Raw genomic sequence first — 25799 nt, forward strand, 5'->3', positions numbered from 1 at the left:
CCCAGCTATAAGCAGCGTGATGAGAGATTCATATTGTCCAGTGCAGAGGAGGGCAGCAAAGGGTGAGCAGCCCTTGCCAGAGAACATTATGAGATTAGTGAGCAGACAGAGCACACCATAGCCTATAAGCCTCCACATGTCCCCAAACAAAGACAGCCTGGTGCTTTAACTAGCCAATGGAGCAATGAATCTGAGACTGGCTGTCTGCTCACTACTGCAGAGCAACAGCCTTTCAGCTGATGTCCGCAATTAGATGGCAGAGGCAATCTCCTGCACTGTGGCGCAGTGGTAATAGGGCCAGCCCGCTTGGCTGCACTCAATCTTGGTCAAATAAAAAGGCTTCATTGGCACAGACACCCTGATACAGGAGAAGCACTAAGGAAGAGGTCCTTAAAAAGAAAAAGGGAATAGAGAAAGAGGCAGACTGTCAGGATCACTGCTTTCATGCTCTATTTCAACATTTTTAAATGTACTTCACTAAAGTAAGACCAACCCTCAATGGAAAATAAAAAGCTCAGCAGCCTTTTCAAAAAACAAAACAAGGGGGGAATAAAGCCTGTAAACCCCTGCAAGCCAAAGACCATCTGGGAGCTGTAGTGAGAAAAATGCCTGAGTAGCATTCCAGCTTTATGACGGCTAACAGTGAATAAACCATGAAAAGCTAAGAAGAACGTACAGCTTTCTGTGCTCTTACTGCTTTATATCTAAATAATACTGACAGACATACACTACAGACCAAAAGTTTGGACACACCTTCTCATTCAAAGAGTTTTCTCTATTTTCATGACTATTCACATTGAAGGCATCAAAACTATGAATTAACACATGTGGAATTATATATGGAATTATATACATAACAAAAAAAGTGTGAAACAATTGAAAATATGTCATATTCTAGGTTTTTCAAAGTAGCCACCTTTTGCTTTGATTACTGCTTTGCACACTCTTGGTATTCTCTTGATGAGCTTCAAGAGGTAGTCACCTGAAATGGTCTTCCAACAGTCTTGAAGGAGTTCCCCGAGAGATGCTTAGCACTTGTTGACCCTTTTGCCTTCAGTCTGCGGTCCAGCTCACCCCTAAACCATCTGGATTGGGTTCAGGTCCGGTGACTGTGGAGGCCAGGTCATCTGGCGCAGCACCCCATCACTCTCCTTCTTGGTCAAATAGCCCTTGATGCCTTCAGTGTGACTACAATTTTCATAGTCATGAAAATAAAGAAAACTCTTTGAATGAGAAGGTGTGTCTAAACTTTTGGTCTCTACTGTATCTGACAGGCCAATTAATTGGCTGATATCATTACTAATAAAAATGTTAGCTCTGTCTTTGTGTCAAAACTGAAAGCTTGTCAACCGATAACAAAAATTGTTTTCTCTTTTCGGATATTTGCAGAGTTTTTTAAAAAATATGGTAAAAATAAGTGCTAATCAATGCAATTTTTAACTACATGCTGTCAAGTTCCAAAAAGAAAGGGCGGGGGGTGGTCACAGTACAACTGGATACTAGGATATTATATCTCCACTATAAACACTAACTTTATGTGATAAATTGACCAAAATTTAAGTCATCGTTCACAGAGATGGCAATCATTAGTCAAACAAAAGTTCAAAAGAATTTTAGCACATAAGTATTATAGATGTCCTTTTTGGAACACGCTCACTATATAAATGTCATTGTAAGAAAAATTAGTTTTCCATAAAATAACAGGTGGTGTGCATGAGTACCAAACAAAAACAGTGTTTTGTTTCTTCTCTGTGTGCCAAATGTAATTTCAATTTCATTTCAAATTCTAAGCTTTCCCCTAGAATGGAAAAATATTGTTTATATCGAAATACTATGATGTTGTGAACACATTTGAGAAATAATAGGACACTGTGGACGCTGCTGCCAAAAAAGTGCACGTTCCAAGTCTTAAACATGAGATGGGCTTTATCTTAAATTCTTAAAACAAAATCATAAACCTACATGGCCTGTCCTACTGTCAGATGCATGTCGTGTCACACAGATGTGTTTTCCTCGTCGTACCACTTACACAACTTCACATTTCTTACGGTTGCATAATGTGACGAGTCAGCTGCCTCCTACCTGATTGTCACCGGCACCCCGTCCTAAATCGCCGCTCTTCACCAGGCTCCCGACTGGAGTGGGTGTGTGAGAGGAGGGGCGCTGGACGAGTCAGGGCTGGCGGCGTGTGATGGGGCACACCTGATGTGAATGGAGCCTCATCCCCGCCGCTTTTTAAAAGCCCAACGCGCCTCTCCTCGGGAGACCGGTCTCTTCCCCGTGCATGCACACTGGTGTCCTCGTGGGTCCAGGAAGGGTGCGTTGAGGGACTCCCGCGCCACAAGAGACGTGAGCAGCCGGACCCGCGATCCGGAGGAGAACCGCACCCGTTTACACGGCCGACGGGCCAGGATGCCGGGCCGTCCATCCCCTACCAGCGCCGCGGCCGACGAGAGAGATGCGGCCGCTAGAGGAAGCCGCCGCCCCTCGTGCCCCGGACCAAGGAGGGGAGCGCGTGCGGCCGCCGGACTCCGCCCCTTACCTGGACCCTTCCTCGATGAACACTGCCCGACCTACACAAACCCCCCAGCACGACGAGGACACCAGATTCCCTGTTATTTTGGACACTTTCCCCCTTTGGCCACTTTTATTCCCTGTGTTTTATGATTTCTGTTAATAAAAGCCTCTCCGAGGCCTGACGCCACGCCCACTGTGTCTGTCTTGTGCTCCTCCCATGACAATACTTACCTGTATAGATTACAAATTCACACCAGTATTTCCATTTTGGTCCACTGTGTATTGTCAAGAATGTAACAATGTATGAAGTACAGCTTAAACAGAATTCATCTTCAAACGTAATAAATTTCTGATGGTAAACGTGTCCACCTTCGCATGGGGAAATCTTTCACTTTCACGCAAAATTCCAGAGTGCATGCACTTCTATTAAATAGCTGAACCGTGGCATATGTTTACTTTAACATAAGACTTTAAATTGGGCAAATCATTTTCTGTTATTTCTAATCGCGAACTAAATAGAGTACCCCCCCCCCCCCAAAACAAGAATCTTGCACTACATTGGAGAAAAACCTGCTGATATCAGATTTCGCATGTGGAATTTCTCATGTTGTCAGGTTTTAATAAAGAAACAAATTTGAGCTGTGTTGTAAACGCTAATGATGTGGCTAAAGCAGGCTTACACCATTCCAGATAAACGGAAACTTTTCAAATGCAGTTATTTTTATGTATGGCAGACAGAGCTGCGCTCTCTCCAGTAGGAGAGTTCTGCAGTGATTAATATTTAAACATACTCCTTCACAAACAAACACAACTGGTGTCAAGTTAGAAGCACAAATTAATTATACAGCACTGTCCAACACTGCCACTAGTGTTTTTACATAATTTATGTCTCAGCCACAAGAAAATTCATGTCCAGCTATTTCCGCTTCACAGGCTGCTACTGTGTCAATCAGGCTGATGATAAACACTCACCTTAATGCATACTGAACAGGTAATGTTCCTCTCAGAGGCAGCGGCCCGCAGGGGTAAAAACCATCGTTGTAATGCATTGATTGGCCTCGTTTAAAAAGAGTCACTGAATCAGCCTCCCGCTGAAAACGTATAAGCAAAATGAAAAACTAGCAGGCTTCCAATGGAGCCAGAAATGGTGGAAATGCAGGTCCTACATTAGTATTTGACAGACCTTCACTTACAGAAAATAATGGGCTAGTGAATGGGGAAAAAAATGCAGTTCCACATGATGATGATAGATTTTATGAGGTCATTTATTTTGGAGGTAAGATTTATGTAGCCTAAATGTTTTGCTCAGTTCCAGGCCCCTAAGCTTCGCCTATGACCTCACCCTTGAGAACAAACCACAAGTAACAAGAAAACAAGGTCGCCTAAGAATTAACCAGACACTGAGTTAGACACAATAACCCCACTATGTTAACATTCTCAAAGCAATTTCTGTCAGGGAGTAATTTTAAACTTAAGGTGGTACACAATAAGGCTTAAAATAAGATATTAATGTTTACAGTCAGTCAAAGCCAGTATACTAGACTTGATGCTATGTATTCCTAGAGTACTTCCTAGCTTCCTAGAGTAGAGAGATTTGATCAACCATGTTTGCTCGTGTATGTTTCGGACCTAAAGTAGTGCTGTGTCTAGCCTCTAAACTCATGTTCACGTTTGTATGTGTATCCTGTGCATGTGACTCTTTGGTGGGTCCTCTAAGTGATGTAGACATAACGAGGTCCATTACCCATCATCCTATTTCTGCTGATTTAACTGTCAGTGTCCAGCCTGATTCAGTGTCACTAGTCTTGCATAGCCAGACATTCATACTGACAGCTGAAGCTTCGGAATTCATGGAAACTTTCATTGGCCTAGGCCCACCCATGAGGCCATTTGAATGGCATGTCAAACAACCAATCACAGTTAATTTTGATCATCATCACGTTTCGGGCCTTGGAAATGTCACCATAAGAACAGACCAGTGTGTAAAACTCTTGGACATATTTTAAAGATTCTATTCCACAAACTTTAAATATTTCACATACTTTTGAAAATCCAGTATTTAGTTGATCCTGATAAATGTTAGTTGTCACAGTTGTAAACATGATGCCTTTTGTGAGGGGGTTTGGTGTCACAGCATCTTTGTTTCCAGGCAGAGCCTTAAAGAGCCAGTAAGATGAAAATTCTAAGCTTCTTATCACTGTTTATAAGTCCTGTACATTAGGTTTAAATCCATCCAAGGTTAAAAAACATTGTCATTTTGTCAAAATATCATTTTAAAATTACCTCAATTTACAGAGATCCCCAAACGGTTCGCACGAAGCTGTTCAAAAGATTCAGTTTCCTTAAACCCCACCTTTCGGTTGCATACGGTGTTCTGATTGGTCAACTGACATAGTTTTGATTGGTTGTTCCGCACACAACTTCACGGTAAACAATGTGTTTACACTGATGGACAGCTACATCATACACTGTAATACTGGTAATTTTTGATTTCCCATCTGTGTGGCTCTTTAAAAAAATGCAACACACACATCTACCAGAAATCCTGTAGAATTCAACCAATCTGATGACATTTCGAAACTCCTGCAGAGTTTCCACTTTTGTGTGCCATATGCATCAGACGTTTAGCCAACAGTCCATGGGTGTGACATCTGAGGCTGAGACTCCAGTGTCACTAAACATTTATTGACTGATTTTTTTTACATTTCTATTGAACGTGAGCATTTTATCCAATGTTTATTGAGGTTCATGTGATGTGTGCCTGCCTATTGATGATATTGACTAATATTATGATTATATTGATGTCAGAAGTTGTGTTCAACTGAAAGTGTCGCTCCACAAACCAATTGTCATCAAAGTACTTTGATACACTGATCCGTCTGTGCAGAGCAGCTTCAAGCCAAACACACCTTGAAATTCAGTTGACACCCTTGAGGCCATGGGGCCCTCCCTTTAAGGTGGGGCCCTAGGCAACTGCCTGTAGCACTTCTTGGACGGGTCAGCACTGTGTAGAACTCTATCTTTCTTTCAAGCAATGATAACTGCTAAACTGTAAACACTGCAAGCCTCTGAGAGGGTTTGACATCGAAACCCAATAAAAAAATATATATATCAAACCTTGTTTTTTCTCAAGAGCATTATTAAAGGATAGGCTTTCCATCTGGATCAAAAGCTCAACAGGAGATTCTGCTGTTAAACTTAATGCACTTTTGAAAAAAAAAAAAAATCTTATCAGTCCCACAAATCTAACCTCATCTGTCAACATGGACCTAGTCAAAAACTGGAAAATGACAATAGCCCAATGAGCAACCATTTCTTCACAGGTCCTAACCCAGAGGTCTTGACATGAAATAAGATATGAAATGAGATATGAGCGTGTCAGTAAGTAGACAAAAATGTTTTTTTTGATTGAGGTTCTGGACCTCAACTATGTCTGTTGAAAACCGCTGCCCTGCAGTGAACTTCCAGTTGCTCCCACAAAGTCCCATAAGAGGGAGACTAACTTGGCCAGGGAAAGATACCTTTTATCCAGATACCCCCTGGCTCTACCGACACCTAATTAAACAGACCTGGAGAAATGGCGAATGGGAAAGAGCAGGGAGGGTCATTCACAATATGATCAGCAGAACAGGGAAATGGTAGAACTAGCACCAGTTCTGCAGGGCAGTTCATTATGGAATCCCTTGAAAAGAAGTTTTTTTTTTGAAGAACAGTGCTTAAGAATGTGTAACATCCCTTCCTGTAAAAGGTGCAGCCCTAAAAAGAAACAGGATGAAGGATGAAAGCAGCACCATGTCTTTGATCCATCGGGTGGGGTTGGCTTAGAGGGACATGCATTTCCAGAATAACACATTTGAGTTTGAACATTCTGACCCACGACACCCTCAGCAGGTCTCTCTGCTCGGCCTGTCAGGAAGACAAATGCCTATGGAGCAGTACTGCAGTGAATGGCTGGTGAGGTGAGTTCTGCACAGCCTGTGTCTTTCTCTGACTGACAGCTTCTGGCTCATGACAGCAGGCCGGCTGGGATAAGGGAGGAGAATGTCAGATGCATTAACACCGCCTTAATTCAGTAGTTCTGGTACAGGCCGACACCTGCCACTACTGTTGGGTGGGGGACAGGGCCACAGTTCTTTAACAGACCCAGCTGAGCACCTGCTTGACTCCATACAGCCTCCATTCATGAGGGCATGTCAAAAACGACCTCCTGGCTGACCATAACAACTAGCTTTAAGAACAAATCATTTGGCTAACTGAAACAACATGGATGTAGGACAAGGCACCATCAACTGCTGTTAACATTGATCTAAATCAGTGGTTCCCAACCACATTCCTGGAGGCCCCCCAACACTGCACATTTTGCATCTCTCCTTTGTCTAACACAACCATTTCCGGTCTTGGAGTCTGTACTAATGAGCTGACGAACTGAATCAGGTGTGTTTGATTAAGGAGACATGGAAAACATGTGCTGAGTCCCAATTCGCATACTATCCGTCCTAAATAGTATGCGAAACTAGAATTAGTACGTCCCAAATCGTAGTATGTTGAAAAGAGTATTCCAAAGATACGCGGATGGTCTACTATTTCCGGTTAGAATTCGAAGTGCAGATCAATGCACACTCTAAGTGCTAATATTGCCCACAACCCATTGCGTACGGGAGGGAGGAGCTTTGCGATGGCTTTGTGGTGATGTAAACATGGCAGCTGGGTGCAGCAGCGGAGATGCACCCTCAGCTTTTAAGTGTAAGAATTCAAATGTTTAACCCTAATTAAAGTTATATTTTATTTCGTTACACACATTGCACATGAACGTCAGAACCAGCCGCCTCACAAACGACCTGCGTTTGGTTCTACGACGACGCCGCCCTGCTTCTTCACTCCTCAACTTGGTAGAAGAACACATTGTAAAATGTATTGTGAAAAAAAAAGATGAGAAAAAAAGATGGGAATAGTAAATAAAATTTTACTGGACATAAAGAATGAATGAAACTTTAACAGTTGTGGTGTGCATAACTAGGCAAACACGTTGTCGTTCACGTTGCATGACGTCATCGAAGTATGTCCCAGAACGTTCATACTCTTTTGCTACACACTCAAAAGTATGTACTTTTTCCTCACAAAAAAAGTACATACTTTTAGGTCGTAGTATAAGTAGGCGAATTGGGACTCAGCAATGCAGTGTTGGGGGGCCTCCAGGAACGTGGTTGGGAACCACTGATCTAAATTAAAGGCCACAGATTAATTACTGCTTTAAAAGCTTAGATAACAGACATTGACTGATTTTGGCCAATTTGAATGTCCCCATTATTGATAATGAAATATCATGTTTTTACTGTGTACTGTATTTAGTTTGTTATTCCTGAACCCCAAAACGCTGTGACCATTACCCATAACACGACTTTTTTCAACTATTTCTGTCCACATGATTAAATAAAGCAAATTAATGTTACGTGTGTGTATTAGGGTTTGGGGATGTTTACAAATTTAGCATCGGATGACGTCTACAGTGAAACATCACTATGGATGAAGATATTGGTGGGGGCATGATCGTGTGTGTGGTGGTGGAGTTAGGGGGTGTGCCAGAAGCATCCTGTGTGAAATCTGCTTAAAGGGTTAGTTCACCACAAAATAAAAATTCTTCTTTCTGATGAATCCAGTCGGAGTTATATAAAAAATGGTCTTTAATCTTTCAAGCTAATTAATGCCACTCAGCGCGTTTTGCATGCATTATTAAAAACTGTGCTCACTGTTGTAAACGAAGTGATGCATGCGGAAATGCAGCGAAGAGATCAAAACAAAACAACGGTCACTAATTAGAAGCACAATACGAGGATTTGTGAAGAAGAAAGTCAGAGGATTTCGATATAAGGAGAGGAGACTGGTTTTCCTTTGCTAAAGTAAGGAAACTAGACTTCCTTTGATCTTGTAAAAAAATACAGCGTAATGCTGACCCCATACGTCATCAGCCCAGAGCTGCTTCGGTGTACAACTGTTGGTGCAAGCTACATTAAAGTGATTATTACGTTTTGAATTTTTATATATTTCTTACAAAAATACATTGATTTGCCACAGGAGGCCTTTGTTCACCCCCTGGAGTTGTGAGAGACTTTTTATTTTTTAAATGGATGGACGCTTTTTATTAGGGATGTGTATTGCCAAGAATCTGGCGATACGATATGTATCACGATACAGGGGTTGCGATACAATAGATTGCGATACACTGCGATACTGTAAGCAAGGCGATATATTAGGATATTTCTTATTTTAGGAAAAGTATATATTGTAAGGAAAGCAGCCATTTGCAAACCTTAGCAATAAAAAAAATAAACATTGTTTAAACAGAACACCGTGGGATCTGCATTTGCAATAATCAGTCCCTGTAACATTCAATGTTATTGAACCATTTTTTGTGCAGTATGAGTAAAGGGGGATAAATTAAAGTGCTTGCAGGATCCTTTAATAAAATAAAGCAATATAAAAACAATAAAAGCATAATCTGAAAAAAACAAGCCTTGTGCATTATAATATTATAATTAGCATTATATATATATATATTTCATTATAATATTCAGAATATATTACAGTTGGTTTGATAGATTTATCTCAAACGGTGTCAGTTTAATTTAAGTAGTACTGCAGAGGCGGACAGAGTACACAGTTTTATTACTCGAGTAAAAGTACAGATACCCCTTGCTAAACTTTTCTCAAGTACAAGTACCACAGTCAGATGTCTACTTCAGTAAAAGTACTGAAGTACTTGTTTTTAAAAGTACTTGAGTATCAAGAGTACTTTTTCTAAATATTGCATTACTACTGCCACAGTGCTTAGATTTATGTACAGAAATGTCCTACATGGAGTTATGTTAATACCTTGGAGAATGTAGAAGGAATTGAAAGTAAAATCAAGTAATTTTCATCTTTTAACCATGTTGCTTTATTTAACATTTCTCACTTGGCACAATGGCAATGCTCTGACAAACCTCTGCTAGAGTTTTAATGGATTTTTTGCACCCACATTTGAACCTGACTGTGTTAAACACACTGCATACTCAAGAATATCAAAGAAAATGCTCAGCTTACATTAATGTGTAATATCAGAAAAGAAAATTCAGCTAACAATTGTGTGTACATGTGAGTTTCTCTGGGGTTTTTTTCAGCAATCAAATTAATAAAACTAAACCAGCAAAGAAGGCAATATAGCAATATTCTGACACACCTCTGAACCTGACCGTGTTATACACACAGCTTAGAAGAGAAAATAATAATGATTAAAGAAAATCAGCTAATCAGCTGTGTTTAGGTCAGAGTACAAAGAAGGAAAAATTAAATTCAGCTCATTTGAGTGACAGTATTAAGGCCCTTTATCTCACACTGACATACAGGCAAAGGCAGGAGAAAATACTTTCAGCTAAATAACACCATTCTAACACACACAATCTATGTGTGACAACTCTGTGTGTGTGTGTGTGTGTGTGTGTACTGTACTTCAGTTCAATCAAATGTCATGAAATCTTTGGCGGAAAGCTGAAGGTGATTTCTGATAGGCTGTCCCAATCAGTGGCGCCTGCACAATCCAATCAATGTTTGAGAGGGAAACAACAAATTTAGGGTTTCCGAGATGGTTTTTTTCGGTCCACACAGAGACACGTTTCTGTGAATACGCACAAATTTTTTATAATGGATCCAGCGTTTTGGAAGAGTGAAACCGATTTTTTTTAAAACCGGTGTCCTGACATTTTATCCTACCCATCAGATTTTCCTACCCAGGATTACTGCGCATGAGCACATCAATATTGCGTCCTTTTTCTCATGCTAAACAACGATATTTAATGTATCTGCATTATTGTAAGGGTAGGTTTAGGGTTGTGGTAGGTATTGACTTCAATAAAAACACAATCTAATTGGTAGAAAATAATATTTATTGTTGGTTTCCTGTAGCTGTATCCCTTCTAGCTACAAACGCGAATAGAACACATAATTACTGTATTTTCAGTACTGTAAGGGTAGGTGTAGACGTTAATAAACCATAACTTTACAGGAGCATTTTTCGGTATCGAATTGTACTACCCACTGTTTTAGTGGGAGGTAGGAAAATCTGACAGGGTAGGACAAAAATCGACAGGGTCCCAGAGAGGATAAATTTGAAAACGCCGCCTTTGCGTTTTCTTCTGGACGGCGAATCCATATATTTTCTGAAACGATTACATAATCAGCTCACGTCTCACCCCTAGTCAAGACACCGCTACGTCACGTAACCGAAACAAAAAAAAATTAATAAACACTGAACTATTGCCTTTTTATTAACTAACATTAACACATATTAATAAATGTATTGTTCCATGTTCGTTTGTGTACCACGTGCAAGGTTTATGAGCACAGTCCATGTCGTCTTCTCTGTTTTAAGTGTATCAATATGGCAGAATTACAGAGTCACATGCTGGTCTGGCATGTATACTACATCGTTTTGTGGTTTCATGTGGATGCGGATATTTCTTGAGACGAGGAAAAAAAAGATCTGATTGGGGTTAGGGTCGAAGAAGTAACGGGTACTTACGGTTATGGATAGAAATGTAGCGGAGTAAAGAGTACAATATTTGCTTCTCAAATGTACTTAAGTACTGTACTCAAGTAAATGTACTCCGTTACTGTCCGGCTCTGGGGTACTGTATATAAAACATTTGAAAAATATGGATTTAGTACTGTTTATAAAAACAATAAAGGCATAATCTGAAAAACTAAGCCTTGTGCATCATACTGAATAATGTTCTGTATATGTTACAGCTGGTTTGATACCTTTAAATCAAATGGTGTTGTCATTTAATGGATTTATATTATTTGCATACATTAAAAGTTGTAAAATTATTATAAAACACAAAACTAATTAAAAACGTTGTGCAATAACAGGGATGTTTTTTTTCTCTATAAATTTTCTCTATAAATTATAAATGTCATTTAGTTAAATTGTTTAATTTAAATGGTTAATTTCCCCCCTAGAAATTTAGACTTGTGCAACGTAAAGGGCATATATTTATGACTATCTGAGTTAGTCTGGGCTCAAAACATAACCACCACAAAGAATTTAATTGGCAAAAAACGAATGTCTAATGAATGTCAAACTAACTCTGCCGCCATTGAAAACCGCGACACGAGCACCATACCAACTGCAAAAAACGCCCCCAAAAAGAAAGCCAACTGCAGCCTGTAACAGCCAACACTATATATTTTGCATGCATCACATTATAGTGCGGTGTGCCCTTTAAGAGACTGATCACTTAACTCATAACGCAGAGTACGTGGTGATGACGTAGAAGGACTACGTGAGAATGATAAATTTGCTCTGCCGCCTTTTTATTATTCTGTCTTTCTTAACTCTTTCTTGGTGATACAGATAAAGTAATCTCTCATGTATGAGAAGAGCGTGTTGCCGTGTACAAGCCATTAAATGTGTGAGACACCAACTCCTCGTTTTCAACTATCGTTACCAACTCTCTCTTTCATTTCACTGATTTAACAAATTATCAGAGTCAAAGCACTACAAGCCGCCAGGCTTCCCGCCTATTGCTGCTCCTCGTGCAAGCCTCTTCACATGGGTTGCGGCAAGCGGTGGAACCGAGGCGATGCCAGCACTACAGTCCCACAGTGGATGTTACTACAAAAGCCCAAATGACGGCACACTTCAGCTTTGTACACCGAAACATGAACTGGGACAAATCTTTCCCCCTTCATTATTAGCAGCAAACTACATTAACGCTAACATAAGTGTCGTGATCTTATGCATTTCCTGTCACTCAGGATTTGTACAGAGATGAAGATTCCCATCTAGCAGTTGGGAAATAAAATCAAAATGAATTTTGTATGATTTTTTTATTTTTATATTGATATTACATTTTTGAGAATCGATACGGTATCGCCAAACAAAATATTGCAATACTCACGTGTATAGATATAACATCTTTTGGACTGATGCACTGCAACACCCACTGAGTGGCATTAAACAGCTTGATAGATCAAAAACTATTTTTAATATAACTCTGACAGGATTCATCTGAAAGAAGAAAGTCGTATACACCTAGGATGCCTCCGGGGTGAGTAAAACAGAGCCTAATTTTCAGTTTTGGGTGAACTAACCCTTTAAGGGAAAACAACTAATGATTCCTAACACCGTGTCTACACTGGATGGGAGCAGCGTGAGGTGACAAAAACCACTGATCTATGATAGAGATTCATTATATAAATCAATCAATAGAACTCATCTTAATCAGTGATACCGTCTATACTGGATGCGGCGTGGCGTGACACCACAAATTCCTGACAGTAAACTGCTGCCACATTCTATTTATGATGTGCTGACACAAATCTCAAATGATTTTCAATGGTTGCTTTGTTGTGCCCTGTGTTGACAAGTCTTTAGCCGATGCGGCGTGGCAACATGACAACTCTTGCGTCCTGTGTAGACACAGTGTAAGGAAATATGACTGAGGATGACGGCAAATGATCTGCAGATCCTCACACTTTGCTTTAAAATACTCATTCAACCTTAAAAAACATTTTGAATCATTGAGTGAATACCAGATTATTTTTAAATACCATTTTTAAATACCAGAGTATTTTTTTTTTATTGAAATTTTAGGGTTGTCAAATTTAACACATTAATTGTGCTAATATATATAAATAAATAAATATACATATATATATATATTTTACAAGTTTACAAATAATTAAAAAGGGCATCAGATGCAAAATTTACTTTTACATGGTGTTTGCATATAAATGTGTCTTAGCAGTGTGTACACAACCACTCTATAATGATAAAAAAATAAAAACCATGAATCTTTATTTTTTAACCTCCCAAATCTTAGTCTCAATTATCAAGCCGTTTGAATTTTTGGATCAATATGCTGTCATATTGGATTAATAGTGGATTATCTTTGCTTTTGATAATGCGCCACCGAAAAAATTTCAATTGATGTATTCGCAAATCTGTCTAAGCTTGTCATTCAATATGTCCAGACTCCATTGGCCACATTCTACACAGCGTTGCAGTCACATATGCTCTGACCTCTCCAGCACTGCAAAACTCCCAGCACAGAGAAAGGGAGGGGGCTTCAAAGCACCTCTTCACACTGCAGATAATGAAGGCAGCTACTGGAGAAATTGAATTCCTAACAACCACATCCTTACACACTACACTGACAGGGAAAAACAATGTGTGTGGGGGGAGGATAGGTAGAGCAACAGAGAGAGAGAGACTCTGTTTGGCTCATATCCAGTTCAGCCACTCCGGGCGTCTCTCCCACTGGAGGAAGGCTTTTCAGCATATAAATATCACATTACTCCACAAGGAAACACAGGCATCAGCTGGCCTTCTAACCTGCACTAACGAGGGCTGCCGCCCCCTGCCAACCGGCCACTGTCTTCTCAACAGAGGTAGCTTAACTGCTTTGTTCTGCATCTCAATAGACAAAGCACCTTTTCCAAATAACAACTAGGGATAATAGATTGAAAGAATCCCAATTAATAGAATGAATTTCTGCAGTAAACATGATTAACCTCTCATTTTGAATTCACTGAAATGTCTATGTATTCAAAATGCAGTGCACTTTAGTGACGGTAATTTAATTCTGCCATCAAAAGCCTGCAGATAACTTCACATTTGATTTATAAGTTATCACATTAAAGAATGTCTTAATCATTTATTAATAATCTAGAGCCTGAATTGGCAAATTCAGACTATTACAATCAATATTTAAAAAGCTCAACATACAAAATGCATTCATAGTTATGTCACTATTCAGCAGCAACATATTTACAGTGAATTTCTTAAATTCTAGTTTTCAAATCTAGGTTTAAATACTAGAGTTTGGTAGTATGTTTTTTTTTTTTTTTTTTTTTTTTACAACTAACATGATTATCTTTGTATTTAAGTCTAAAGGATTATTAATTATTAAATTAGATCAGTAAGAACACACTGTTATTTAATAAAAACGTATTCTGTCATGCCATACTGGGCCAATCTGCAGCATAAACAGGTGATATTCAAACTAATAAAGCAATGGAGAGCCAATCCCTTACATTTACATACACACTAAGACTGCAAATGATGGAGTACTACAAAAATACCCCAGCTTGTCTCTGGCAGGACAACCTGCCCATGCTCAGTCAATACAGATCAATACAGCACTCAGCTACAGTGGAGCGGAAATTGGTTCTTTTTTCTGCTTATATCTGGCTGACTAAAATAGTGCCATGTTGACAGACAAATGGAAGTGTGTGTAATCATCCTGACATGGCAGCCTACAAAACAGCACTGGACTGACAGAGATATTGAGGGCTCGGTTCAAGGTTTAGATCAATACAAATCAAACTGAACAGAGTATGAGATTTAGGAAATGAATGGCTACCGAGAGCTTACGTTTTTGTGGTATTAGGACTGAATTCCAAGGTTCTGGTCAAGATTGAATTTAATTAACGATTGAACATAATCGTTACATTTTAAAGCATCTTAAAAACCATAAGAATACATGCGTAGTTAAAAAAATAAAATAAAACAAGGACCAAATTTGCTTTGGTTAAAAAAAATAACAACAGGAAACCGACCAACCAACCGACCAGATGAACATTTATTTGAAACACATGTAAGCCTATTTGGTACATGCTACCTTATATCTTTCCTCTTTCCTTTCATGGCTTTGGAAAACTCGGATGTTTCTCTGCGTTGCTTTTTGCATAACTTCGGGTCGTCAACGCCAAGCTTCATTGCAGTTTCTTTTTAGGAATTAAATGCTTTCTCTCAATCTGTAAAGTCTGTCTACAAGTACAAGTGCGGATATATTTGAAAAAATAAGTAAATAAATAAACTGCACGTCAAATAAGGTGGAGTTTCAGAACACACCCACTGATTGCATAACCGCCACGGACCAATGAAAACTCAAAGGTGTTTAGGAGTCAAAATGAACTCCCCCAGAAAGTTAGGAACTGCCAAAACAAACTCAAAACAAACTTCGTTTCGGCCTGATTTTGGGTGAATTTGTTATATCAGTTCATTCTTCGATTTCCTATGAAGTGTATCGGGTCCTTGAGCCACAAATATGCTTTGATGGTGGGTAAATTCCCAGTTGAATCATGGCCAGTACATATTCAGCTAAAACATTCATTTTAAACCTTGTATACTGCCATTGGAATAATCAAGATTAAAAAATAAAAAAATAAAAATGTAAATGCTCTTCAAGGCTGCTGCATTTATTTGATCAAGATACAGTAAAGCCAAATATTAAAAAAAAAAAATTCAATTTTAATACTTTAAGTAATTTATTAATTTATACATTTTCTGCAGACATTATTTGGGTCTTCAGTGTCACATGATCCTTAAATTATAATACGCTGATTTGGTGCTCAATTATCATTGCAGCTCAATTAATAATAACAGCGGTTATTATAATGGTGATTCTTTGATGAATAGCATGGTAAAAAAAAAAAAAAAAAAAAACAGTATTTATTTAAAATAAATAGTTTAAAACAGTTTAATGTGTTTACTGTCAAAGTATGACAGTAATTATATAATTTAGTATGTCCTTACTGAATAAAAGTAATATTTTCTTTTTTCATTTAATCTTCTCCACCCCAAACTTCATGGTTTCCACAAAATGTGAAGCATATGTAATAATATTTCACAATTTTACTGAATTTTCTGCAAAAAAGAAAATAATAATAATAATAAAAAATCAGTCTTGGTGAGCATAATTTTCTTTTTTTTCTTTTCGTTTATTCCAAACCTTCCAGTAGTGTTGATCTTGCTCATAATCTTCACTGCCTAAAACAAGCATGTTTCAATGTAACATGAGATTTGAACTATTGTATTAGGTGCCTAGAAAGATGTCTGAATGAAATCGGTGGCTAAAAATACATAATTTATGTCTCAATCTCCAAAATAAAACAGGAGGGGCAGGGAGCAGATGACTGTGCCTTCACAGTAATCCTGAGAGTGGGGGGTCGTTGATCAATATCTCAATGCACTCTAATACTGCAAGACTGTTATAATGCCTCCAAACAGATGGGCCATGGTGTATGTGTCTGTGAAAACCAACCCCCGCCAGCACCTTCCTCTCTTCCCTCCCTCCAGGCTGCCCACTTCTGCTCCAAAGCCAGTTGAGCCTTTTTATTTTGAGTGGGAGGGGGAACAAACTACAGCAGGAGAGGCCACATAGCCAGCGCTAATTCTCTTTCAGAGGGGGTGGAGGAGGACAGGATGGAGAGATCCACACTTCTCGTTCAGGCTTTTATGGGAAGCTTTATTTACGCCCAGCCTCTCTCGCTCTCTTTTACTCTCTCACCCTCGCTCTCTCAACCCCCATTCCACCCCCTTCTGCTTCTCAGACTTGATTTATGGTTGGCCTCCGAGCTGTGAGCACTCAAACAGAGGATGAAAAGGCGCTCACACTGCCTGTACCTCAAACACAGGCTTTTATGACACTCCACAGGATCAGCGCCGAAAAGCCAGAGAAAACAGCCAATGAGCAAACAAGACAAACACAAGAGAGAAGATTCCAAGCAGATTCCACTTGTGCTGTTATTGCCACAGCCAGACCACAAGCCTGAGGGCTGGAAGAGCAGCCGGGGAGCGACTCGCTTCTCTCGGCGGTAGGATCTGTCCGATGACTTCTGGGTGGAAGTCACTTGGAGCTCTCTCTCTATAATCACCCTCTGAGTGATCTAAAGGAGAGCAATTACATTTCATCAGTTCTATTTATACGTCAGTGGAAAACGAGTGTGCATAATTTAGACACCAGTGTGTGTGTCAATATCTCATTAAAGCTAATGAGACTAAGAGGGTGTGGGAACGCTGGAGGTGGCAAGTCGCAGATGTTTGCATTGTCAATTTAGTCTCCAAATGAAAAGTTGGGTTGAAACAGACCCAAATGTTTTTGAGTATATCGAATGTTAGATGAATTAATCCAACAAACAAATTGGACTAGTGTAGCCAGGCTATTAGCATACGGTTCGGTCCATTTTGTAGTTTGTTGCACCAAGAGCCTCACACTGGACAACGATGTAGTCAAAAACTGAAAAGTTTTTCCCTTGCGTTTTTAAAAAGTTTCACGTATACACCATGTTTTCAAAACGATTTGCGTTTACACGCATCCACGAAATGGACAAAAATACTATTACATATGCCAGGCCAGTAGTTGGCACTGTCACCTTGTTAGTAAACAGTACCTGTAGGGAAGTGATGATTACATGATTTGTCTCCGCTGTTAATTGTAACATTCGTGAAGTATACCCACACTTTGCTGAAGAAGCATTAGCAAGCTCTTGAGCAGCAACAATAGTACCATATACTCCGCCGTTGTTGTGTATGTTTGTTTGCGCTTGCCTTTAAAATTGACACGTTCTGTGCATGTCTACATACACAACAAGTATTACGCATGCGTATGACGTCACATTTTTCAAAGATTCATGTTTTGGGTGTTTACACTGATCCAACATCGGTGGCAATTTCAAAAACTTACACTTTGAAACCAATTTTTAAATATATGTCTTTTCGGTCCCCGAAATGCCATTGTCATGTAAACGAACAGGCAAAATGCATAAAAGGTTTCCCATTTTTGGCTGAAAACATTGTATAATAGACAGGACAGAAAGCGGCCCTCTTACCAATAAGCAAAGTATCCAGATTTTACTATAGAGCAGAGATGGGCAACTTCGGTCCTAGAGGGCCACTGTCTCACTGTCTCAGAATGAGATTCAACTTGATAAAAACATCACAATAACCAGCAAAACTTCAGTTCATGAAGTAACATCCTGTGAAGTGAAAAGATTGTGTGTTTGTCAAACACAATCATCAAGATGTTAATATAATTCAAACCATTCCATCCAGCTAAAATAGGAGTCCTTTTAAAAAGTTGTATTGCATGAATTATGAAAGAAACAGCCACGGTCCACGGATCAAGCACCATTTTTAAGCGAAAACTGTCCAAAACAGTTCTAAACAAATTAGTTGGTGGATTTTGAAATGAGAGGACAAAAAGAGATGGATTCATAGACTCATATATTGGTCATAAGTAGCTGTTAAAAGTTTAAAATGCCTTGATGAATTTATTTCTTACAAACAAATAAATTTTCACTTCACAAGATGTTAATTAATGGACTGGAGTGGTGTTACTTGTAGATTATTGCAATGTTTTTATCAGCTGTTTGAAATCATTCTGACGGCACCCATTCACTGCAGAAGATCCACTGATGAGCAAGTGATGTAATGCTACACCTCTTCAAATCTGTTCCCATGAAGAAACAAACAAACAAAAAAATCATCTACATCTTGGAAGGCCTGAGGGTGAGCAAAAGCTAATTTTAATTTCTGGGTGAACCACTCCTTGTTGAAAATCTGAAAACAGTCATTTTTTATAACTAATAAAAATAATGTGCACTGGTATTTAATTAAAATTTAAGTATACTATTACAAAAATATGATGGTGAAGAAAAAATCATATTATTCTTTCAGATCCATTACGAATCCAATCCAACACTGTTAAAACAAAGTCCTTTAATAGTGGGTTAATTAACTCACCCAAGCACCTTGTACTTGTATTGACTGTTTTAAACCCAGAACATTCTAAGCATCTGCAGCCTGGGGCATCAGTCTAGCCATATGACAGTCACCTTCACCTATCTGTGCACAGTGGATTTGTCAAAAGGTGTTTGGTTTTTGGAAAGCACTGAGGTAGATAGATGCAGTGGTGGACGAAGTACACAAATCAAGTACTTGAGTAAAAGTACAGATACATATGGTAAAATATTACTCCAGTAAAAGTAAAAGTACTCCTTTTTCAATTTTACTCAAGTGAAAGTACAAAAGTACTCGAGTTTTTATGTACTTAAGTAAAAAAGTACTGCAAGATAGATGTTTGCAATTTTATATAGGCTACTTAATTTAATTTTATATTAGCACATATTCTTTTTATAATCCTACTGCTCAAAATACCTTGGATTTTTTCAAAATAACCACTATATGGAGTCAAGATATATTTTTGTTGTTGATATGGACTACGCTGATGAGAGTAATGTTCACTGTGAAGCTTACACTGTGATGTACCCGAGAGAAAACAGAGATGACCATCTGATTTTCACCAGTAAGAAAAAAGTATTTTAAAGTTTGTTGTTTTACAGAATATCAAAGTTACAGTAAAGACCAAAAGTTTGGACACATCTTCTCATACAAAGAGTTTTCTTTATTTTCATGACTATGAAAATTGTAGAGTCTCACTCAAGGCATCAAGGGCTATTTGACCAAGAAGGAGAGTGATGGGGTGCTGCACCAGATGACCTGGCCTCCACAGTCACCGAACCTGAACCCAATCGAGATGGTTTAGGGGTGAGCTGGACCGCAGACTGAAGGCAAAAGAACCAACAAGTGCTACGCATCTCTCGGGGAACTCCTTCAAGACTGTTGGAAGACCATTTCAGGTGACTACCTCTTGAAGCTCATCAAGAGAATGCCAAGAGTGTGCAAAGCAGTAATCAAAGCAAAAAGTGGCTTTTTTGAAGAACCTGCAATATGACATATTTTCAGTTGTTTCACACTTTTTTGAAATGTATATAATTCCATATATAATTCCAAATGTGTTAATTCATAGTTTTGATGCCTTCAGTGTGAATCTACAATTTTCATAGTCATGAAAATAAAGAAAACTCTTTAAATGAGAAGGTGTGTCCAAACTTTTGGTCTGTACTGTATATATGACATGATAATAAGGCCTGAAGTTAGGAAGAACATTTTACGGAAAAAAATAATAAAAAAAAATGTAAATAAAGATAATGATTTTTTCCTTCTCAAATCTTGTCTGTGGTTTAAAAACACCCCTGGCCAAACGGGGTGCATCTCTTCCCACTGATAATTACTGTAGTTACCATGTTCTGAACATCACATCCTTTCTTTTCTAACCAGATGTAAACTATATTATATATATATATAGGTGGCTGAATAAAAATATTTGGACATTATTTATAAAAATTACATCAATTTAGCACCAACAAGCTTGTTAGCTAGACAGTTAGCATCAGCTAACAATATTTACTTATTTTCAGTACGATGAACATTCATGTCTGTCTACTCGTCTAGTTAATCCAAACAATATACATATGTATAACGTTACTGTCGATAAACAATATAAAAACAGACGTAACATAGGACATTTTAATAAAACTGTTAACATTACGGCAGCGGGGAATTTGAACGTGCACGAGTTATTGTATTTAATCTGTGTTATTTTATGGGTTTTTTGTTGTTGTTGTTTTTTTTTACCTAGAATTGATGTGTCTGCATCGTCTGCACTCGAGCATTTGAGTGGGCTTAAATAGATCACTCTTTACAACGGATTTAGTTTCCAAACAACTGACAGTTTTGACCTAAATATGATTTTCAGTTACAATAATTAATCCAAAATTTCGACATTAATAACTTACTTTTAGCAACGTCAGACGCACGCGCGCTCACAAGATCTCCCGGTTCTTACTTCTGGTGACTCGCACTATAAACGGTTCATTTGAATCAGTGAGTGGTCGACTCCAGAACAGCTGCAATCGGATCATTCTAAATCGTAAACGAATCGTTTGGTGTGATTCGCGATCCGATTTAAAAGTTTATTTTGAAAAGACTCAGTTCGTTCATGATGAATCAGACACCGCTTCTGAGTGTCGGAGCACGTGATATTATAGGGAGTAACGATATGTTTTATGAAATGTAGTGAAGTAAAAAGTACGATTTTATGCTTTGGAATGTAGTGAAGTAAAAGTAAAAGTTGCTCAAAATAAAACTACTCCAGTAAAGTACAGATACTTGAAAAATGTACTTAAGTACAGTAACGAAGTAAAGCTACTCCGTTACTGTCCACCACTGGATAGATGATCTCATGTTAAAGCAGACAGAGTGGCTGAGGCATGCCGACATTTACACTGGATGAAAGAGAAAAGATTAGAGCCCTCTGAGCTGCAATAAACTTCATTGATTTATAATTAATCAAGGACAGAGCCGGGCTGCAATACTGCACTTGGAAAAAAAAATCATTTTAAATCCTCTGCTTGACATCATAGAAACTATGAAAACAGATGCTTGCTTCAACAAACAGTCATCAATAGTACAAGTGTGCAATATGAAAGTAATTGCATGACATGAATTAGTATGGTAGGACTCTCAAGCTTTGCTTCAGTGTAGTGGCAGTCAAAATGGCAGTATTGGGCTGCTGAGGATGAGGAGTTGATGGGGCACTGCGCCCTCTGCAGGTTAAGCTGAGAGCAAAACACTTTCCCATTTTATAAATTATTAAATTTAGAACACATTTTATAAATAAAAAAGATAAAATGTATTCAAATCTTTTTGTATGTACAATATATAAATAATTCATAATTGTTACAAAAAAAAAAACAAAGAAATACATTTAAATAATGTTGCTTGCAAAAAATGCATTTACTCAAAGCTCAGTAGGGGCTAAATGGACCATATGCAAACTGGCCCGAACTTTGACCCATTTGTTATTCTAGGATGTGAAGTGAGCTTAAAGGCACTTTTTTTAGTACAAGTATGTCATTTGATACATCCTGTCCCAACTTCCTGTCTCAATGGGCAATGTGTCTACACCAAAAAAAAGAAAATTACATCCATTAGCGTATTTAAACTAATACCAAATTCTTTCAGGAAGGAAGATAAATCCGTAAAACATGTGTCTTGAATGTTTTCCTGAGCAGTCAAAAAAGACAGTTGGCTAAAGACAGTTTTGAGGCGAAATGTGCTGAATAGTCATTAAATAAATTTACAAAGCAAAAATATTTACAGCCTTAAACATAGTTTTCAATCTCTGTATGTACAAGACAGAATTCTTTTTTTGTCTTTTTGATTTTTTGGTGAAATATGTCCCTGACTTGGTCTTTGTGAGATGATGAACTGCAGCAGAGGAGAGCTCAACTCAATGGCAGACGCTGCTGCAGCAGAACCAATTACACCTCTATTACAGGGAGCCTGCCATGCAGGGAGAACAGGAAATGAGGCAGGAAGTTTGCTGTAGGCTACAGAAGAAGACAGCAGGGGAAGCGGACACAGACAGAGAGAGGAATGCACTTGTACGCCAGAATACTGCTGTGTGCTTCTCAGTTCAAGTGCACAGTGAGCATTGATTTTTGTGTTGGAGGGAGGTAGGGAGTTAGAAGAGTGACTAAGATTATTGTGGAGAAATAAAAACAGTTAAAATTAAAATTAAAACTGAAAAACATAAAAATGGATACCATTTTGTAGATTTAGCAAGTAAATCTATAGGTTTTAAAATGAATAGTCCTAATTAGGGTTGTGTTCTGAAAACCGGTGCCAATATGCCTCTTAAATGTCTGAGCAATAGATTGAAATATTTGCCCCTGTTCTCCGAAATGTAGCATGGGCATCGGCGTCGCTAGGCTTTTTTAGCGGGGCTATAGGATTTAGCTCCATAAACTGTACTCAAATTTCTCTCATTTCACCGCTTATAACACCACAACCGTTTCCTCCAGCGACAATCTAGCCCTTAACACATATGAACGCATATTTTTTTCATTATACTTATTTAAATATGCTTAATTTAATCATACTTTATACATACACTACTGTGCAAAAGTCTTAGTCTTAGGCAGTCTGTTGTCAGACTGCTTGTGCATTCAACAATCTCGCTAGAATATTATTAAAATGAATGGCAAAATGAATGTTTGGAAATGTAAATTGATATTTCCTACTGACATACTAAAGCAAAAGATCTAAAATAACTGGCTTAAAACCCTTTTTTGGGGTGAAAATACTAATGTGCCTAAGATTGTTGCTACTTTATAAAGAATGAGCAGTCATTCACTGAATCAACTGATTAAAGACAGTGACAGACAGCACTCATTTTGACTAAATATCAGAGTGATTGACAGAGATAGTCGAAACATTATGTGTGGTTTTGTATTAAATAATGACCCAGATCGGGAAATACATTTATTAGACTTAGGGTAAGGGAAGCTTGGGAATTGAGAGCAACCAAGGAGCGTGTGAATGCTATGGATTTTTAATGTTCTTTAATGTTATCCTTTTTAGGCTTTTTTTATTATTATTTATTTGTTTTTATAGAAGTATTGATTCAGGCACCGGTGCAGTTTTAAAAGTATCGAAAGGCACTGGTATCGAATAAAACCCAATCAATATCCAACCCTAGTCCTAATCCAAAACCATGCACACATTTTTAAGTAGGTCTTAAATTAGGGGTGCTCCAATCTGGATTTTTGAGGCCGATCACCGATCACAGAAAGCAGTCACTGCCATTCCAATTACTGATAAATATCTTTTTAAGCCTTCTTTTTATCATATAGAATTATTTATTGTGACGATCCAACTTAGACATTTATTCAGGGCCTGAATTTCATTTTTGAAAATTAATTCCTCTCTGAGGTGACTCTTGTGAGTAGAGGGACTTTTTTCAAAAATAAATATATTTATCTCACCTAGATGTTTGATCATGCACTATATTTTTGTTTTTACAATCAAGTAATTGTTGCACAATAGCTTACACAGTGCAAGCCTGATCGGTTTTATCGGTTTTGCCGATTAATCGCCACGATAGTCGATTGCTGGAACAATCGGTTATCGGCAAAAATCCATGCCGATAGCTTTCAATATTATGAAGCTGCAGACTCAGAGCTTGCTGCATCTAAAGTCCCACACCCAGAGTCCCGCATTTTCAATCCCCTTGTTTTTCGAGACAGCGCCTCCTATCACATTAGATCAGATAAATACATGGATAAACACGTGAAGAACCGAAACGTGAGTACCGTAAATTTTATTCAATGATTTATTTTTTAAAATCAAACTCCTTTATAGCTCATTGATACACAGCACTATCTCACGACCAATTCGTACGTATTTTACGAGTTGGCTAATTCATACAAATTTGTATGACCTTCACTCCAATGATTTCATACGATTTTTCTAAACCCCTGTGTCGGTTAGGTTTAGGGGAGGGGTTAGGTGTAGGTCATTCGTACAAATTCATACGAATTGTGCAACTCGTAAAATACATAAGATTTGGCAAAAATCGTATGAAAAATCGTCTGTTGCTGGAGCGGCAGAGAAGTCTGTTTTCATTATACAGTCCAAGACCGGCCTCTAGTGGCTGAAATCACTGACAGTACGTGCTGTTTAGTCACGTGACCCTGCGCTGAACATAGTGATCTTCAGACAGAAAATCCTGCCGCACCTCAGAGCGTTATTATATTATACATTATATTCGCCCCGAATCATTGTTAATGTACATAATTAATTGTATATTGAGCATTTCCATCAAATGTTTATCTTTCTGTGGCTCTAATAAAGTCTGTATGCTTAATTTATAGAGCTATAATATAAATTGCTCTTTCCGTTTGCTCCATTTTTTAAACACTGAACTTCAAACTTATCTTTCCCTCATTGTTCATTCTTGAAGTCAACTTGTGTTAAAAACAAAAGTTCAAGTGTGAGAATATACATTGTGCTGGGATAATTGTAGGGCCTTATGGGGCCGGAATTAATAACGGAATTAGCACGTGTGATGCTCGCAGTGATTTCAGTGTCTGCTGTCTCACTAAATGAGGACATAAACACATTAAGAACATCTCCAGAACTGCTCTGAGAGTCACTTCATGAGCATTTGACTATTTGAATTGAGCAAAACCATCATAATCACATGCACAGAATTGTAAAGGTATTCATTTATTTTGCAACCCGTCTAAATAAAAGTCCAGTTTTGAAGTCTATTGTTAAGTAGAATGTACGTAGTCTACTACTACTACTAAAATGAAACAAGCATTATTTTTTAAGGAATAATCACACAACGTTTATTCCATGTTTTAATTTTAATAGTAAATCCCCCTTGATTGCCAAAAAAAGTTTGCTTAATTTTAAGTAATTAAAAGACAAATAAAATTAATGTTTAATTCCTTAATTTGATAAAAAAAAAAAAAAATGTAAATACACTCAGAATATGGTGAGGAAAAAAAACATTCATTGGGCCCTAATCATGTAATTTTTGTTAAACTTTTATTAAACTTATTTGAAAATGTGCAAGTTTCATGATTATATTTAATTAGACTTACTTTATGATTAATAAACTTTAATTTAACATTTTAAAAGGACTGGAGTAATTTTAAAATGGAAATAACAGAATATAGAATTTGGAAATAAATAAAAAGGAATTTAGGAAAAAATTTAACAGATTTCATAGGGCCCTATTAGAGTGTGGTCATTTCAACATTTACTA

General features: G+C 38.0%; 1 protein-coding gene across 3 annotated transcripts in view; it reads right to left on the bottom strand.

Annotated features, from left to right (window-relative positions):
* The window catches only part of trip4 (thyroid hormone receptor interactor 4), a 74843-nt gene that overhangs the window by 36426 nt on the left and 12618 nt on the right, over positions 1-25799 (bottom strand). Inside the window, exon 12 of one of the 3 annotated variants that reach the window (XM_052601155.1) lies at positions 16412-17226. The exons of 1 other annotated variant lie outside the window; for it this stretch is intronic. In XM_052601155.1, the coding sequence (XP_052457115.1) occupies positions 16858-17226 (369 nt within the window). In that variant the 3' untranslated portion in view covers positions 16412-16857. Of the gene's footprint in view, positions 1-16411; positions 17227-25799 lie in introns of those variants that run through there. One more of the 3 variants, XM_052601154.1, reaches the window with a different exon arrangement.

The sequence above is a fragment of the Carassius gibelio genome, chromosome A7 (assembly GCF_023724105.1).
Source record: "Carassius gibelio isolate Cgi1373 ecotype wild population from Czech Republic chromosome A7, carGib1.2-hapl.c, whole genome shotgun sequence".
Taxonomy (NCBI): domain Eukaryota; kingdom Metazoa; phylum Chordata; class Actinopteri; order Cypriniformes; family Cyprinidae; genus Carassius; species Carassius gibelio.